The 17631-nt window shown below is 38.1% G+C and overlaps 1 protein-coding gene across 2 annotated transcripts in view; it reads left to right on the top strand.

Annotated features, from left to right (window-relative positions):
- The window catches only part of ORC5 (origin recognition complex subunit 5), a 60480-nt gene extending 48429 nt beyond the window's left edge, over positions 1 to 12051 (top strand). Inside the window, exons 14-15 of one of the 2 annotated variants that reach the window (XM_038154554.1) lie at positions 7866 to 7978; positions 11500 to 12051. In XM_038154554.1, the coding sequence (XP_038010482.1) occupies positions 7866 to 7978; positions 11500 to 11545 (159 nt within the window). In that variant the 3' untranslated portion in view covers positions 11546 to 12051. Of the gene's footprint in view, positions 1 to 7865; positions 7979 to 8502; positions 9189 to 11499 lie in introns of those variants that run through there. The other variant, XM_038154555.1, reaches the window with a different exon arrangement.
- The last annotated feature ends 5580 nt before the right edge of the window (positions 12052 to 17631 follow it).

The following is a 17631-nucleotide window of genomic DNA, read 5'->3' as shown; positions in this document are numbered from 1 at the left end:
GAAAACAGTCTTTTTGTTGCTTTCCTTATCTTGTAAAAAAGCCTGCCTGGAACCTGAGACCTCTGATGCAAAAATGAATGAAGGTATGGCAGAAGGATACTTCTCTTGGCTATTGCCTGTGCCTTGAAAAATAGCCAGCCTTTGTCTGGTGTCCACTTTGTGAAGCTACCTGACTTAAGTAATCAAATTAACTGTAAACATCATTCCCCAAGTGTTCCTTTGACCATCTGTTACTGTCTTTGGTTTCTCAGATTTTGGAAGTATGAACTTGAAAGGGGAGTACTTTGAATTAGCTGTCTCTAACTTGTATCTGTAGTCCTTCTACTTAGGAGTTATGTGTTTCCTGGTTGTTATGGAGTAAATTAGATGTACACATCTTCAACAGATTGCAGATGCATTCAAATCTTGGGTTTGAGTATCAGAATTAACTCCTGTCATCACTTCCAAGGATCTTAAAAATATTCTGAAAATATTTCCAAATAATCTTCAGGTACAGAAAATAATTTGGTCCTTTCAGAAAATACCACATTAAGCAAATTCCTAGCATGCCTTTCATGCCTTTGTAGTACTTTAATTGATCCTCAAAGTGAGGGAACTGACTCAGAAATACTGATTTATCCATGCATCACTCTGTAGAGTTTTTATATTTCTTTTTAAAGTTGATGAGCAGAGCGAGGCAGAGTGTTGTGAGCTGCCTTTTATTTTCCTTCTTATTAGGCAAATTGATTAATGCTAAAGTAAATGTGCTGAGAGAAAAAAAGGAGCTTTTTCTTAATTTCTATATTGAATAAAAATAATGAAGAGAAAGCAAATTCATTAACACTTAGAAAGATTCCTCTAATATTAGGTCCCAAATGAATAAATTATTGAACTGCTTTTAAAAAGTGATGTTACTGTAACAATGAGTGAGCAAGGCTAATCTGTGCAAATGCTTTTGAGATATTGGGAAGGTTTTCAGGAGGTGGCAGGGGAAGCTGGATTTTCATCAAGTGGGGTTTTTTGTTTTTACAAAGACTGCAAAGTATGGGGAGAATACAGTAACTGATAGTGAGAGAACCCTTGCAGAGGCCCAAGAGAAGTTTAAAAGGGGAAAGAGTGTTAGGATGTAGAAGATGCGGATAGTACACTTTATCTTTGATGAATGCATCACAGCAGGCACATTAAGTCAGACTGTAAATGGGCTTACCTACTGTTTTACTTCTTAGACAGTAAAACTGTCTAACTATTTCTAAGTAATATCAAATGAGCAGGAGAAATTTAAGAACAGAAAGCAGAGGATGAGCATAGCCTGTGTGTTACAACTTCTTATTACCTGTGGCTTAAATGCCTGCTGCAGAGGTGATATTCTTTGCATTCAGCAGCCAATGGTTTTATTTGCTTCCATGAATGTGCCCAGTGGCTTTCTAAACTCCTCAAAACTCTCTACCACTGTACTGACTTTGGAGAGGCAAAATGTGTTACAGATTAACTACAGTTTTGGATGAAGAATACTTCCTTCCGGATTTCTTGTTTACTTTTTAAAATCGCCTTTTTGGTTTCCTGGGATGATTCCTGGATCTTGATTCAGTGTCCCCATTTTAGAAAATAGATGGTATTTTTAGACAAATACAGTATGTTTTGTTTCTATTTCTTTAAATAGCAGTTTTGGGAAGAGAATATGTGAGGAGTAGAGATAATGGGAAAGTACAGAGAAGAGTTGGAAGGAAGCTGTACTGATGAGTCAAGATTTGCAGCTACTCAGTCACTAAACAAGCCCTAGAAGACAGACTGCTAATTGAGGAGAAAGTATTCTAAAATATGAATAGAGCAAGGGTAGGAAGTGTCTTCTCAAAATTGAAAAATTCTTTTGCTTCTCTTGAGATTGAAGGAGAAAGCCACAAGGGAGGCCAGTTGCAGGAGAATGGTATAGAGAGAAGGCAGCTTCTAGTATGCAGAAAGGTGTTCTATGGTCTGAAAGACAGAAGAGGGTGGAGTGGTACAGAAAGAGGAGGGGGGAAAGAAAAAAGGCAAAATATGCATTTATCCCTTGATTAAGTGTATGAAATTGGCACAGTTTCTTGTCAAGCATCATTTTGTGTAAATGGGATACAAAAGGTAAGACCAAGTAGAAAAGGGAAGAGGTGTCGAGCAGTTATTATACAGTGGAAAAAATATCATGTGAGAATGGTTCTAATGACCTGTAGAATAAAAACCAGAAGAATTTGCTAGTAAAATTCAAAATTATATGCCTTGCGCTTAATAAACATTTCTGTTTTGAAGAGACACAAGCAAAGTCTTTTAGGTGGTGAGTATGATACACACTGAATGGGTTTAACAGGAAGAAATTCAAGGTCATGTACTTGAGGGTAAATAAACATTTCTTCTGGATTGTCTAAAGGAAGTTTTGGCTGTCTTAATAAATGACTGAATCACTGATATAACAAAGCTTTGAAAAAGCAAATGGAATCACTTTTTAAAATCTGTAAATCACATAGATTTGCCTTGAGTGAAATGAAATTAAGATGGAGATGGAGACTTGACACAAAATAATGAAGTAATACTTATGTGACGGAGCTGGGACTAAGAAAGACACCAAATGCAAAACTGGGACAAAGAAAGGCATCAAATGCAAGCACTCATAAAAGAAACTGCAGAGCAAGCTGGGTCACTGTGTTTGCCCCACTGCCTCCTGCACAGCCACCTACGTGTATCACCAAAGGGAGGGGCCCAGGACTCTGTCTGTGGAGCAGCACTGAGGCTGTGGCTGGTCTGTTGGTGCCTCTCTTAATGTCAGAAACATTTTGACTGTGTTCATAATGTAGTTTAAAAATAGAGTTGGATTGCTTTAAGCTGAGATAAAGGTAAAATACCTAGCTGAAGCATGTCATAATAAATGTTTAACTGCAGGCTTGAAGGCTTTAAGTAATCTGGAGGAGTGTCCCTCCTGTTGTATTTTTTTAGTGCATTAAAAGCCTTGCACAAAATGTAATTCAGTATCAAAACCTGATTGTTTTGTACAAGCATTCAGAAAAATGTTGATTTATTTTTAATAATTTTATAAAGACAATTTTGATCAAGTGCTGTCTTGAATACATATAGTTGTAATGTTCTATGATTATCTTTCGGTGCAAGCTTTTCAAACAAGGCTGACATATGAGCATACTCTGGCTATAATTTTCATTAAAATAACTTCGAGCAGGTTTTTTTGTGCTCACATAATTTGTACTAGGGTCATTGAATTTAACTCCAGGAGAGTATTGCACAGTCATTTTGACTGAAATGTGTTTTGTAAATGGTATTGGGTGTTCCAAGTGCCGTGTTGCATAGCAGAGGTTTTTCCCTGTGCCCGAATGTGACTGCTGGCAGGGGTAGGTTTTGATCAAGTGCACAGGCTTTGAGAGCTACAGGATGATGGTGCTGCAAAGCACAATTCATGTGACTGTGAAAGAATGTAGTACTCTTGTGTGACAGAGCTGAATATGGAAAGTTCTTCATTTCTTGATGCGTTTGACGTTCAGAATCTGTGTGTGACAGTAAGCCAGACTGAAGAGTTAGAATTAATTTTACATCTTGGGCAAGATAATTGAATATTATAAACTGTGGAGATGAAAAAAACCACTCAGATCATTTAGTATATTTCTGCCAGTTTAAAATTGTTCCTTCTTTCATTAATATTTTTCCAGTCCAGTTTAAAATGTACACTTCATGAGATTTCAGTCACATCTCTGAGGAAGCAGCTTCCCCTCCACCCCAAAGAGTCAGCATCATTTTCTCTTTAGTTTTATCCTATGGAGATGCGTCCCACACTTTGTCCAGACTCTTTCCTAGATAGTCTGTCATTGCTTACCCAAACTAACCATGCATTTCCCTGTGTCATGGGTTCTAATTCTGCTCATGTTTTGCACCTCAGTGAATATTTTCTGGCTTCTTGTGGTGTCCTCAGGAAGAGCCCGGCCTTTCTCAGCAGACAGCCCTTCCTTCTGGAATCCTTCTCACTTCCACACAGCCATGTGCTCACAAAGCCAGTCTTTGTGTCTGCTTGGGGAATGATGCAAGGCCCATCTGTTAGTCCAGGCTGATAGGAGAAAAGCTGCCTTGAAGGAGGATGGCTTGTGAGTTGCTTGTTTTTTCTAGAGGTTTCAATATCCGTGTTTGACCAATTAATCTCCAGAAGCAATCTGAGTGGTCATTCCTCTTGGGAACAATTATCTGCTGTGCTTTTATGATTATTCTCACCGTGGATCCAAGATTTCAGCAGCAGGTTTCTCACACAAATACATTTCAAAGCAAGTTCAAGCCTCGTTTCTCTACATCTTTCAGATCAGAAAGGGTTTTTTTTCAGACTTTCTTGTTATTCTGTAGAGAATTTCATTTAATTGTTAATTTTTCCTAGTATTAAATCATCACCAATTCAAGTAATTTTACAAGTAACTCTAGAATTTTTCTTCCAACTGTAATTTCTTTTGGTCAGAGGATTTTCAATAAATATTCTTTTTTATGTCACCCACACAGTTTTTCTAGGTTGTTTCTAGTCTGTTCTTGCCAGATGTTTCTTCTCAAGCTTTTGTGATAATGAAATGGAGCCATTGTGCCTATGATATTAAAAAAAAAAAAAAGTTAAAAAATATTTCAAAAGCAGTGGTGTGTTTTTGGCTAAGTGCAATTAGTTTGGCATTGCATTCATATTTTTCCCATCTGTGTTTCAAACTTTTGAGGTGTCTTAATTTAAGAACATATTGTCTCCAAAATTTTATAGTACCTGAACTTTTGAAGTAGTAATTGTTTTTCAGTGTTTAAGTTATAGGTGGTACCTGGAACTGAAGTGCTAACAAGACATGAATATTGGTGAATTTTAAAATTATGCTACAAATACACTGTCTTAAACCCAGTTCATTCCACTGTATCCTGCTTTACCAGGTACATGCCCTGGGTAGGCCCAGAGAGATTGCAATTTTATGCAAAAATAGTTCAGCTTGAGAAGCAGAGTGCAAGTTCAGCCTGGTGATGATTTAATACCATACATGGCTTTTTCTTCTTCCTTCCTTTGCTCCTGCTGCAGTTATCTGTCAGACGTTCAGCAGAGGTGCTCAAGCCTCTTGTGTCAGAAGGGATTTGGACCTTCTGTGTCACAGAAGACTTCTGAACTGTTTGGTGAGGACAGTCATCTTTTATTTATTGGGTCTAGATTCAGCACAGAATATTAGAGAAACTTAATAATTCCACATCTACCACAATCCAGTCTTTTCTGTCAATTTATTGCACAAAATAAGTGTCTTGTCCATTTCCGTGGCTGACAGCAACAGAACACTCCTGCCATATTGTATAAAGCAAGAAAAAATTAGAAGTCATTGCTTTTTGATTCCGTTGCTGGTTTTGATTCTCCCTGAACCCAGTGACAAAGCTGTGCAAACAAAGCTCCAGGCTGCTGCCCCCTCAGCAGGCAGGCTTTTGGACTTGTCCTTAGGAGATCTCTGCCTTTCTCCATGTACAGGCCAGTCATCTGTTACTACTACATGTTGAATTCTAAAATAAAGGCTAACAAGTTAGGTATTTTAGCTTCTGACATTTGGCTGTCTGTAGGAAAACCAGTCCCTACTTACTCCCCTTAGATATATGTTCTTTCCCTTTGTCTCTACTGAGCCTCTTTGGGGACAAAACTGTTTCTTGCCTGCATGATTTGCAAATGGCAGATTTCTTTACAGCTGTCTTTTTAAGTGGTCTCAGGGTCAGGACTTGCTGTTTCTGCACTTGTTTCCCTGTGATGACATTTATCAAGTGTTGTGAAAGAAATAAGTAAAACGTTGCAGTTTCCTAAGTGAGTTCATTACTCTGATCATAAAGAGTACAGCTACTCTTCATTTATCTTGTAATATGATATAATAGCTTTATTTATTTTGTAGTATTGTATATTGAGTCTTTGAGTTAATTTCTTAAGTCAAGAACATTAATGGAACTTAGTATCCAGGCTGATGTTAGTTCAGATTTCTTGAGTCAGCCTTTAGTAAGGAGTTTTACACGGCTGACCTAGTGTTACTCACAGAGCATTTGGTGCTAGTTAGAAAAGAAAATGTAGAATTTGTTGAAGTATTGCTGGAGCATTTGTAATGCAGCAGCGAGGTCGCTTTTACATCCCACATAAAATTGAGATGGATCTGCAAACTGTGCAGACTTTTTCTGTGGTCACAAGGAACTTCAAGGAACCCTCCTGCTATTCCTTCACTGGTGCTTTCTGAATGTGAGACCAGCTGCAAGTGCAGTGCAGAAGTGATTTGCCAGTATTGGCACACCTGGGTGCAATTGGTATAGCAAATTCCTCCATAGTGAATATGGATTTTGTTGAATGAAGAATGGAGAAAAATGTACTCTCATGAGTATTTTAAGAATATAAAACCTAACAAGTTTGAGGTTTATCCCAATCCAGTGATATGTGCAAAGTAATTAATGAACTAGAATCTGAGCCATTTGCCGTATACTGAATTAAATTTAATTTTGTCAATGCTAAAATTTGATAAACCATATAATTTATAGATCTGAATTAAGTAAATGGAATTTGTCTTTGTGACTATGTGTAGACCAGCATTCCTTAAACAAACTCCAAAGACTTTTCAGAATTTTGGCATCCAAACTATTGTTGTCTCATGCTATATGAAAGAAAGTTAAGTGCAGGCTGTTAAAAAATTACTTCATTCTTGAGTACCATAATTTTTTCTATTCTCCATAGGTAGGTATCATTTTTTTCTATTATATTATTCCTGCCTCCTACAAGCACTGTCACAAATTTGAAAACCAAGTGTACTTCCAGCAAAAGAGCAGGGTTATTACTGAGTTAGGATTATTTTTTATTGATACAGCTTGCTGATGCTTTTTATAGCAATGTGCTTCCTTGAATGTTTGAACTGACACTTTCTTTCCTGAAATACATTATTCTTGAGAAATTCCTTACTGTCCTATTATCATTACTCAGAAGTAGGTCATGGTTGGCTGGTTTTTTAAAAATGAAACCTGTGGCCAGGTACCATTTGGTCACAGAATATAACCTCATTGCCCTGAATTGTCTGTGGTATCTATTGCAAAGGCCAGGGGAAAATTTTCTTTTCTGCTTCTCTTTCTTTCCCTGGTATCTGGGAGGAGATAGGGAGACAATGGAATCACTAGTGTCTCTTCCTAACTGAGTCAGAATGGGCTGGCTGTTTTCAGTGGTGACACCTCATGACTTCACTTCAGTGGTACCACAGCCATCACTGGAGGGAAAAAGTGAAAAAGTGTGCTGGTACATTGCTATTTTGGTAAAATAATCAATGGCTCTGTCAAGACACTGTGTGTGTTTGTAGGCAAATTTGTCTCAACTCAGGCCCTGCTCTTTTTAACATACAATCTTCCAGCCTTTTCTTTCCAACCTTCAAATTCCTTTTTATCTGGAGTAGAGTGAAACATCCATCTGTTCAAAATGTGATATGATCTGGCACAAGAATATCCAACATTGAGTGGGAAAGTTCAAAAGGCGATCTTCAGGGATAAAGGAAAGAAAGTCCTAGTCCTTCCTGATTGTCAGGCAGAGATTTGGAAAATGCTCAGCTCATGCCTATTATTCCTGTTCCTCTGTTCAAAACTCCAGGATAACTTTTGATATGAAGGATGAAGGGTTTAGCCTTTGTCTATCACTGCTGGTGCTGAAAATGTAATGGTAAGATGTATGTACATTCCTGGGTTTTCTAGCTGCAGAGCTATGTGGAAGTGAACAATGAGCAAGTGGGAGTGACTTTCCAGAGAAAAGGGGGAATTATGCCAAATGGAAAAAAAAACCAAAAACAAACAAAACAATAAATTGGCCACTGCTATTCATGTTAACAAAAATGACTAACGTTACTTGTGTCTCTTGTCTGTAGATCACCTCTCTTGTGACACTGCAGCTGTTATCCATGGTTGGCCAGAATGACCAGCTTGATGGACCACGATACAAATGTACTGTGTCTCTGGACTTCATCAGAGCTATTGCCCGGTGAGCCTGTTAGGAGTTCATTTACTGTTGCATGTGCTGACTTAAAAGAGACCAAGTATTTGCTCAGTCTATAGCTCTTTGCAGACCAGAATAGAAAACCTGTGGATGTTTTCTAAGAATGACTGAATAAGTCATGTTATTTATGAGACATGTTGTACCCAAGGTAAGTGTAGTCCATTCCTGTTTTGAAAATGATTTATGTTACAGTGGCAGTATGTGTTACAGTAACATACTGTCTTTGTGCTTAGTAAAGGTCAGGGACTTCATGTGAAAATACTGCTCTAAAATGTCAGTCCATTTCATTCCCAAAACGCACATTATGGTATTTGAATCTGAAATTATATTTGGTTCTTAACGGTGTTGTGCATATGATATAAAAACTACATAGGTTATAGGAATTCTTGCACATAGACTGTCTTGTGTCATCTGTTATTGATACATGCTAATTCAGTAAGTGGATGTAAGTACATCAGCAGTTTTGTTCATCCAGAGCCTTCAGTCGTGAAGTCTGAGAACAGTTTGAGATCCATCAGGAGAGATGGCAATAATCTGCAGACAGAAATACATGCAATACAAAGGCAACAATCAGGCCTATGTCTCCTATTTTATATGTTGCTGCCACATTATTAGCAAGTCTTGGATAAACAGTCTACAACCAGAACAGAGCTCAGAAATGACGTGTGTCAAAAGGGAGAAATGTTCTCACAGCCAGCTCTTCCCTGTAATGTGGAACTAAGGAGGAACCTGAGGTGTAGGCTGTATTCCATAACTTCAGTGCACATTACTCTCCTGAGCTATTAAATGTCCAGTGGCCTTGTCAGTAAATGCAATAGATACACTTATTTCAGTTTTCAGCTGGACAGACTGTAGATGAAACTTTGTCTGGCTCTGGTCTGGCTGGACCACACTGCCAGGACCTCCACAGCTTTGCTATGTCAGTTTGCTATTCCCAGCAGTAAAGTCACTTTTTGAGTGATGCCCTGAAAAAGCTCCCCCTGGAACCAAGCACAGCAGACCATCTGCTCAGCAACATGGATCACTGTGTGTACAGTTATACATTGGGATATATCCTTGAATTGGGATACTTTGACAGCCCTTTCCTTGCAGCTTTGACATCCTTAGAAGTTTCAGTGACTGCATGTCATGTTGCTGGAAGGTAGAGACGGCCAGAAAACAGGACCAAAACTTGTGCCATGCAGCTCATGATTACTGGAGAAAGTATTTGTCAGAGACACTCACTTCAAACCTCAGTGCATAGTAGTGTTTTAGCTTGCTTTCCTTTAGATCTGATGTGTGTGTATGTGTATGTATGTATATGCATATATATGTATCCAAACTGACTTTTCCTACATGTTATGAAGAAGAAAGCAGGTTTTTTTTCTCCCCCTCCAAGCAGTTTGCAGGTGTTTATTTGCTGCCAAGATATAGCTATTTAAATCAGATAGATAGACAGATAGATAGATAGATTTATTTTAAAGTTGGCCCGCTCTGCTTTTCTCCTGTTTCTCCATTTTTTAAAAATCTTGTTTGTTCCTTTGTTACAATTTTTATTAAAATACACTTTTCAGGCCACAGTATTTATTAAATCTTAAAGAGGATGATCTGTAAAAAGACAAGGTTTCATGAACTCATTAGAAATGAGCTTCTGTCTTCCTTGGGTGGAGCTACTAGCTATAGGATGAAGGCCTGATCTTCTGTGCTTTAAGAAATTTCATTTTCTTTCTGTGCTTTAAGAAATTTCATTTTCTATCTGTGCAATAGTTCTGGTTGTATTTGTCATAGAGAAGGAACTACTTTGAAATCTCAGCCAAAATACATATCAAGTAAGCAGCCCATCATCTGATTCTTCTTTCTCCATTACTGCAATAGTACTAAAATAAGTTTGTTAGTCACTAAAATCTTCAGATACCTCAGCCTTGTTACCATCTCAGCCTTTTTACTCCAGCATATTTCCTAATCAAAGGCTGAGGAGTGCAAAGAATGGGACAGAAAAGGATGCTCCCTCCCCACCCCCATTCAAGCTGTTCAGATTGTAATTTCATTTTCTGTGTTTTTTTAAGTAAAAGTGAAGTTTGCATTAAAAAAATAAAAAAAAAAGCCACCTGTTTTTGGAAAAGAGTAAAAAACTTGTGTCTCTTCCTGGTGGCTTTTAACATGGTAACTGCTGAAGTGCACGGTTCTTTTTTACCACAGAACCTCACGTCTGGCTCTATTCTGTACTCAGTCTTTGTGGAAACATCTCTGTGTTTTACCACATAGTAGTTAAACATTTAGCTGAAGGTAAAGTTAGATGTTTCTTTGTTAGAAATAATTTCTCTTTTAAGAATTTCAAACCTAAGTTCATAAATTTTCTTTAGCTGAAGTATGGCTCTCGTAGTGTTTATTGAATATAATGGATCTTTTCAGAGAGTCTGTAATAAACCCAGTTGTTATGACAGGACAATTCTGTTTCATTTAGTTGATAAGGTCAGCATTTGTTAGTGTGTATGATTTTCTTTCTGTGGAAAGCCTTGTAATTAAAGCTCTAGGTTTTGAGTGACACAATGTCATGTAATTCTAACAGTGGCAGTTAATGTCTTTAAATTTGTCACTGGATTAATAAATAGACTCCAACAGAGTATTGCCTGTTACGTATCTTGAAGATTTCTAAACTTTTTTTCTGTCCAAAATGATGTTTTATAAAAACTTCTTGAAAAGTGGGTTACAGGCTGATGCATGAGCAGAGAATATTAAATGATTGTAGTCCAACAAATAAGAATTCAGCTAATCTCACTTAGTATTGTTAGCAGTTATTTTTGCATCATTGAATACTTTTTTTAAAAAACCCTTTTAATTTTATACTTGTCATTTTATGCAGTAATTTGCATTATTTATTCAAACAGTAAACCCTAAAGTCTGAGTGTTAGATTGTATAGAAGAATGAGTTTAGAGACAAAAAAAATAATTATATGTTTTATTCTACTGCTGTTTCATTTTGCCTGCCATTAAAGTACAAAAGTGTACATTAAAATCTTCTATGCCATTGATTGGCATTCTTGGATTTTTCAAATTTAGCTATGAACATGGGTCAACTTCTGTCAAGACTGAAAGAACACAGGCTCCAAATGAGTACAGATGAAGGAGTACATGCTAAAACAGGTGGTTTGAGAGATGAACAAAACATTCAATAGCATAAAAGGTTGTTGCTTTGCATCACCAACTAGAACATCAAGTTTGCCATACGAAAATATAATCTTATTAATATTGTTTTATTTTTATTGTTTCATTCTTGAAATAAGAGTCTTCCTTTCTTCTCTAGGAAGTTGCTATATTTCTTTTCTAGAATTTTACAAAGTTGAAATAATCAGGAGTATTGTAAATAATGAGAGAAATTAAAAAATCATTAATCCTTGCTTGCATTTGTTTTGGGGAATTGCTTGATTTTGATTGTGCAGAATGTCCTGCATGTGCTTTCTCCAAACAGGTTAAAGTATTAGCACGGTTAAGATGATTGCTCTAATATACTGTGTTTTTGTTTATAGGACCGTGAACTTCGACATAATAAAGTACTTGTACGATTTCTTGTGAAAACAAGCTTCACAGCCATATGGACACTGTGACAATGACTAAGGCAAGCTGTGTTCATCTCTCTACTTAGCTGGCCAGAAAGAAGAGTATTTTGGCTCTTTTGGATTTGTCCAAACAGGTGCTGGCCCAGCATGGAACCTGATGAAAATACTCTGATTGGTCTGGGTGGATCTGAGCAGAGGACTATTTACCAGAGACCCTGGAGTATTTGGAAGCAATGTGTTAATTATAAACAGCAGGGTTTGAGCACAATCTGTTCTAGTCTTAATGATGTTATCTTAACACTGAAATTGCCTGAAACCCATTTACTTAGGACTGCATTTTGCTCTATGAACTCTCCCCAGTGCTTTGAACATGGCAGCAGCCGTTGTTTGTATGCCCAGTCTTTTCACTTCCTCTCCACAGGAATCTTTGCAATTGCCTGCCAAAGCAGCTTTTCCTGAGGCCACCATTTTAGGAGAGTGGAGTAGCAAAATATAATAAACATAAGAACATATTTAAAAATCAAGCTGGTACAAATTCTCCTTTCTCTTCAGTAGTATGTAGGCAGACTGTTACCCTGTCATATGGAGATCATGATGGTAGGAAACTCCCAGCTAGTCACCATATTATCTTTTTCAGACCATTCATAAATGTTGACTATGAATGTATTTTTACGAAGCTCTGCTTTAAAAAAATAATTGATTCTTAAACTTCTATCCCTATGTCAAACTTTAAATGTTTTATTTTTGCTTCAAAATCCTATAGTCTTTTCATGCTCATCCAGTTACAAGAAGTGTTAATTATAGTGTCATGTGGAATGAACCTACTTTTAACATATACACCATGTAACGGCCTTTGTAACAGCCTCTGTCCTGTAGAGGAGGATGGTACAGCTACCTTTTCATCAGGAAGGGAGAAAATCAACAGGTGACAGAATCTTTCTGCAGCAATTCCCCAAAAGTGGTGGAATAGTGAATAACTAATGTGGTATTGTAAAATAAAATGTTGTCCTTGGAAATACCTGAGGGAATACACTACAATTGCAGCTTACAAGTAGAAGATACACAATTTATGCAGCATGAAAATCCCCTAGTCCAGTTGAAGGCAATTGTCTTCATGAAACTGAAGATTTCAGTAACCCTGTTGAAAACTCCAGGTCCCACAGCTTGTTACTCAGATGTTTTACTCTTGAGTGCTCACCTTTGACTGTTTGACAAGACCATGCCAGGTTCTAATTTGAACATTATGGGTTATGGGTTTTTTTCAGGGAAAAATCATCAGTCTTCCCCCTTGCTCTTATATTAGAAATGGTCAAATACTCTGAACATGTGTAGTCTTAATTCTTCTTTCTTTCTTTTTCTTTCTTTCTTAGTTTTTGTTTTCTTTTTTTTGTTGTTGTTTTCTTTTTTTTTTTCCCCCAACTGTGAATGGGTAGCCGTGCTTCTGGATCCAGACCCAAGTGACAAAAGCATCCTTCTGGCCAGGTTCTGGCTTCCTCCCTCAGGGGAGTATGAAAGGGCAGTGATGAGTCATCTCCGTGATCTGTTTTCCTTCCTACCGCTGAGCTGGATCAAACCCTGCACCTGTCCATGAGGTGGCAACATTTGTCACACTTACTGAAGTGCTTGGATGTGAATACATCGCCTGTTTCAAAAATGTTTACTACCTGCTTTTGTTTTTATTTATAGAAATGTCCATAATGTGAACTTTGGGCTAAACTTTACAGTGCCTTTCTATCTTGGAGCTAGTGCTGGGCTGAGCTCGGCTCTTGAGGATCTCCTGTATGACTACCTAGGGCTGCAGTTTGTACTGGAAAGAAGTTTTGAGGGTGTTCATTTGTCAGCTAGTCCATGTAAAACAGTAGCAATAGATCACAGGGATTTGTGATTTCTGATCTGGATTAGAATTTGATATATGAAACACGATGGGACAGATACTGATTTGTTAAGTGCTACAAAACTTGAGTCACAAAATTTCAATTTCAGTAATCCCAGTCATTGCCACCAAATAGACCAGACCCTCAAAACTCTTCAGCTCCAAATTTGGAGCACAAATTAGACCTAAAATAAAGATTTTAGAAATTAGGCAGTGAGAAAACTTGGTGCTGCTGTTATTTTTTCACTCTAATTTCTTCTGTATTAGCCTTATGAGTATTGGTGATTATTTCCAGTGTAAATCCAAAGAATAAGGATACAAATTTTTGTGGAATGTAGTTAATTTGACTGAAATGAGGTTAACTAGAGAAGGAGTAGTAACTGAGAATTCATTAGACAGAACCACTCTCCTTACTTTGAAGGCACTTTTTTGACCTTTGTGAAAGACTCCTATCAGTGAAATAAAATTTAAAGCTGAATCAGCAGAGTATGAGAATGAACAAGGTGACTGAAGTGCAAATGATTGATGTAGGCTATAACTAGGCTGATGATGAATAGTAGGATTTATTCTGACAAACTAGAAATATTTCTATATAGCCATGTCAATGAGTTTATAAATTACTGCTGAGTTTCTTACTAGATACCTTAGCAATATTTTGTTCTGAGACCCCATTTTCATGGATGAGGCCTCTTTTAGCCTCCCCTGGGCCAGGACTTCACCTCTTCTACAGGTGGTTTTGAGAACTGTGCAAACAGTGTACTATGGGATAGTATATAATCAGAAAACCTTCAGTACCTTAGTGCTGCAGTATGTATTTTTAAAATAGCCAATTTTTTTTTTTTTTTTGTAATTCCTGAGTCACAAAGCATTAGAATACTGAAAAAAATTATAGACTTAGAGTGCTTTTCTCCAGTGACTGATCCAAACATGAACAGGAGCTGGGGCTTTTTCTTACAAGGATAAAGTAATGGAAAAAAAAATGCAGCTATCATCAGTTGTGAAGAGATTAGTACCCTTGAATAGCTCTGGCTTCATCAACAGCTGCAATTTCATGCTCATAACATGGAGATTTTATTTGTTAAGAAGGCTTGCAAGGCTGCATCCAGCTGTAATACAGTAGTTGGTTCATTCTTTTTGGACAGTGATTTGTCTTACTTTGGTTATCCCAGAACCTGCTGCTTCTACTGTAACATTTCCTATAGCTGTTGATTCTTTTGGGGTGAGATAAAGAAATACGTTGTTTATTTCAGTACCTTCTGAGTTCTGATGCTTCTGTGCACTGTGTAAAAAGATATTCATTCTTGCCATTGGAGAAATTTTTCCAGTATCCACCAAGTACCATTTTGACAAGGCCCATCAGGCACTGTGTTTTCTTCTCATAACTGGAACAGCCAGCCATGCCAGGAGAATAGTGTGAAGGATAGGATTTACAGCAGGAATATAGGAGATATTACATGTCTGTGATCTGCGGGCAAAGTGTACCCAGTTTAGTATCTCAGGATTAGGTATTCCCTCTGCACTTGTACTGGCAGAGATGGCAGAGAAGAGTGAGAAATGGCAGGTTCTTGAGGGCTGCTTGGAGGTTGGTGTACTGTGTGTTCTGGTCAGTCCAGACAGCTGGGGGACAGAAGATGTACTCCATCCAGAAGTAAATCCTACCAGAGGTGAATAACTTCTCCAGTTTTCTCAATGACAGAATGACATAACTTACAAAAGAGCCTCATCATTGCTGGTAAATATGCATTGGGGTAAAGGTACAGCTTGATTAGCAAGTCTAATCATAGACAATACAAAATTTTTATGTGTTTGTAGATACTGGAATGGCTCCACTAGAAAATTGAATGGGAGATTAATAGCAAAACCGGGTGTTTTTAATCTCAGCTTCATTGTGAGATCTTTTGCTATGAACAGGCTGATTCAAATGAACTGTACAATACTCAGATAAGGGTAACTTTTTAATTCTTTATTTTTATTAAAACCATTAAAAGAATAAATCTGAAAATAATACAGGAATTGTTTGTGTATGCCAGCAGAGTTGAAACTGCAGAAGTACAATCCATATAATGACTATATTCATGTTTTCCTGAAAACTTATGTCTTTAAAAAGCCACAGCTCAATGGCAGATGCAAAACAAAAATCAGAAAAGTATCATACTGGTTGTTATTGGACATGAGCAACATATCAGCCATGTATTTGAATAACCAAGTATCCACCCAGGTGTCTGATATCAAGGAGCTCAGGAGGATGGTATTAAAGTAGGACCAACACTGGGCAGTCAAGCTTGTGGATGGAAGTGTTTCCGTGCTGTTGAACAAGTGAATGTCTGACTGTAAGCAGGGAGTCTTGGAGTGAGAACATGATGTCCAAAGTGCCACCACTAGACTTAATAGCTGAAGTGTTGTAGTGTGTTGTACTTAGTACTTAGAGCCCCTCCTCCTCTGCCAGTGACCAATACCCCATTTTTCCAAAGCAGGAGAAATATCCCTAACTCTTCTTCCATTTGGTTCAAGCTACATTTGGTAAGAAATCATTTCTGGTGTATTACAATTGCCAAAAAGGATTTGCTATACAGCTCTTCCAAGGGAGTTACCACCAACAGGCAGCAAAGTACTAAAAGAATATTCGTGTTCACTGCCTCCTGTTTGAATAGGCAGCTGGGCAACTCCAGTAGGGAAACAGGCTGGGCTTTCCTTTGAGATGAAGTTGTGAATGAACTTGCCTTTTTGACAGCTTTGATGTTTTGAAGTATCCAGAACTCTATCAGCCAGAACTCTATCAGACTTGTGTATTCCTCTCTGTTTCTTATTGTACCCTCCCACTGCAATTCTGTGATATTTTTTTAAGTGGGTCTTACAGAGATCTGTACCAGAAGCACAGTGAGCTCCTGGGCTTGCCATCCCACAGGGAATGCTGCTGTGGGGCGGGTGTGCATTGTTCAGCTAGCCTGTTGCCGCATACTGCCCTCTGTCCCTCCAGGACTTGTTTGGGTATTTGGAGAGGGGTCTGTTGTGTACTTGAGGGCAGGTGTTTGGCTTCAGCAAGGTCCTTTTCCAAAACTTGGTGCAGTATGTTGAACCATTAATGCTGTACTGGTTTTGGTGTTTCATATTTGTTCAGTTTTGATGAAATGCTGATGAAAAGCCTGTGTCAGTCTCAGACTGATGTATTAAATGTGATTTTTCTTAAGCAGCAGAGCAAAGGTGCAGCTTTGCCTAAATTCATTCAGCACATATGTTCTATTTTTCTGGCACATAGATTTTCTACAGAACAGGATTTCTAATATGCAAATAGTTTCTTTTCTGTATTTGATTCTTGTTCAGGGAAATATGTGCTGCACATTATTTCATGTACCTTTTTCAGACAGTTGAGTTCAGAGAAATAAAAGAGGGCTGGGAGGGCTGGGAAATTGAGCTTTGCTAGCAGGCTTTCCTGGAGCCTACACAGTGGTACTTCAGCAGCTGAACACTTCCTGTGTCTTCATGTAGGTAATGAGGGTTTTCACATAGGCACCTCCTAAATCCCAACTCGGAGAATAGTTGTGAAGAGAGAATAGCCAAGAGTAACGAAGTAACCTCTCATTAAAACAACCTTGCCAGATGATGGAGCATGTTTCTACAAAATCCAGCAAAAGAAGAGTGTACCTGAGAGATGGTGATGGAGAGCAAAGTTGTTTACTACTCTGTTGGCAAAAGCCTTGATTATATTCTTGCTGTTTGCATAATTTCTCTTTTTTTTACTGTATTTGTGATGGTGCTGTTTCTCCCTCTACCCTGTTTCCATCAGTACAATCCCTGCTGGTTTTTTTTCCTTCCTCTACCACTGCACCCAGTGCACTGAGAGGTCCTACCTGGGCCAGCAGTTTGTGTGGGGAAGTGTGTGCCCTGCTCTGTGATGCCACCCTGGATGCCAGCCCTGGTGCTGCCATCCTAGAGCAACTCATCATCTCAGGCTTGGGATGGCAACAGCAGAGAGTGGTTGTTTTGTCTTGCAGAGTATAGGAACTTCAGCAACACCCCTGAAAAAGAAAAGACGTGATCTGAATGAGCAAAAGCATCTACAAGGGAAGCAAATTATGTTGCTCGTGTGCAATTACAGCAGTTCCTGAATTCCAGCTGCATGGCTGAATGAATACCCATCCCATTTCCTCACATTTACATTTTTATGCTGTTTTTGATTATTTCTTAAGGATGCAAATCATTAGGAAACAGCAAATAACTGGGAGTTCTGC

This window comes from Motacilla alba, chromosome 1A (assembly GCF_015832195.1).
Source record: "Motacilla alba alba isolate MOTALB_02 chromosome 1A, Motacilla_alba_V1.0_pri, whole genome shotgun sequence".
Classification (NCBI taxonomy): Eukaryota; Metazoa; Chordata; class Aves; order Passeriformes; family Motacillidae; genus Motacilla; species Motacilla alba.
This window is presented reverse-complemented; position numbering and strand designations above follow the sequence as displayed.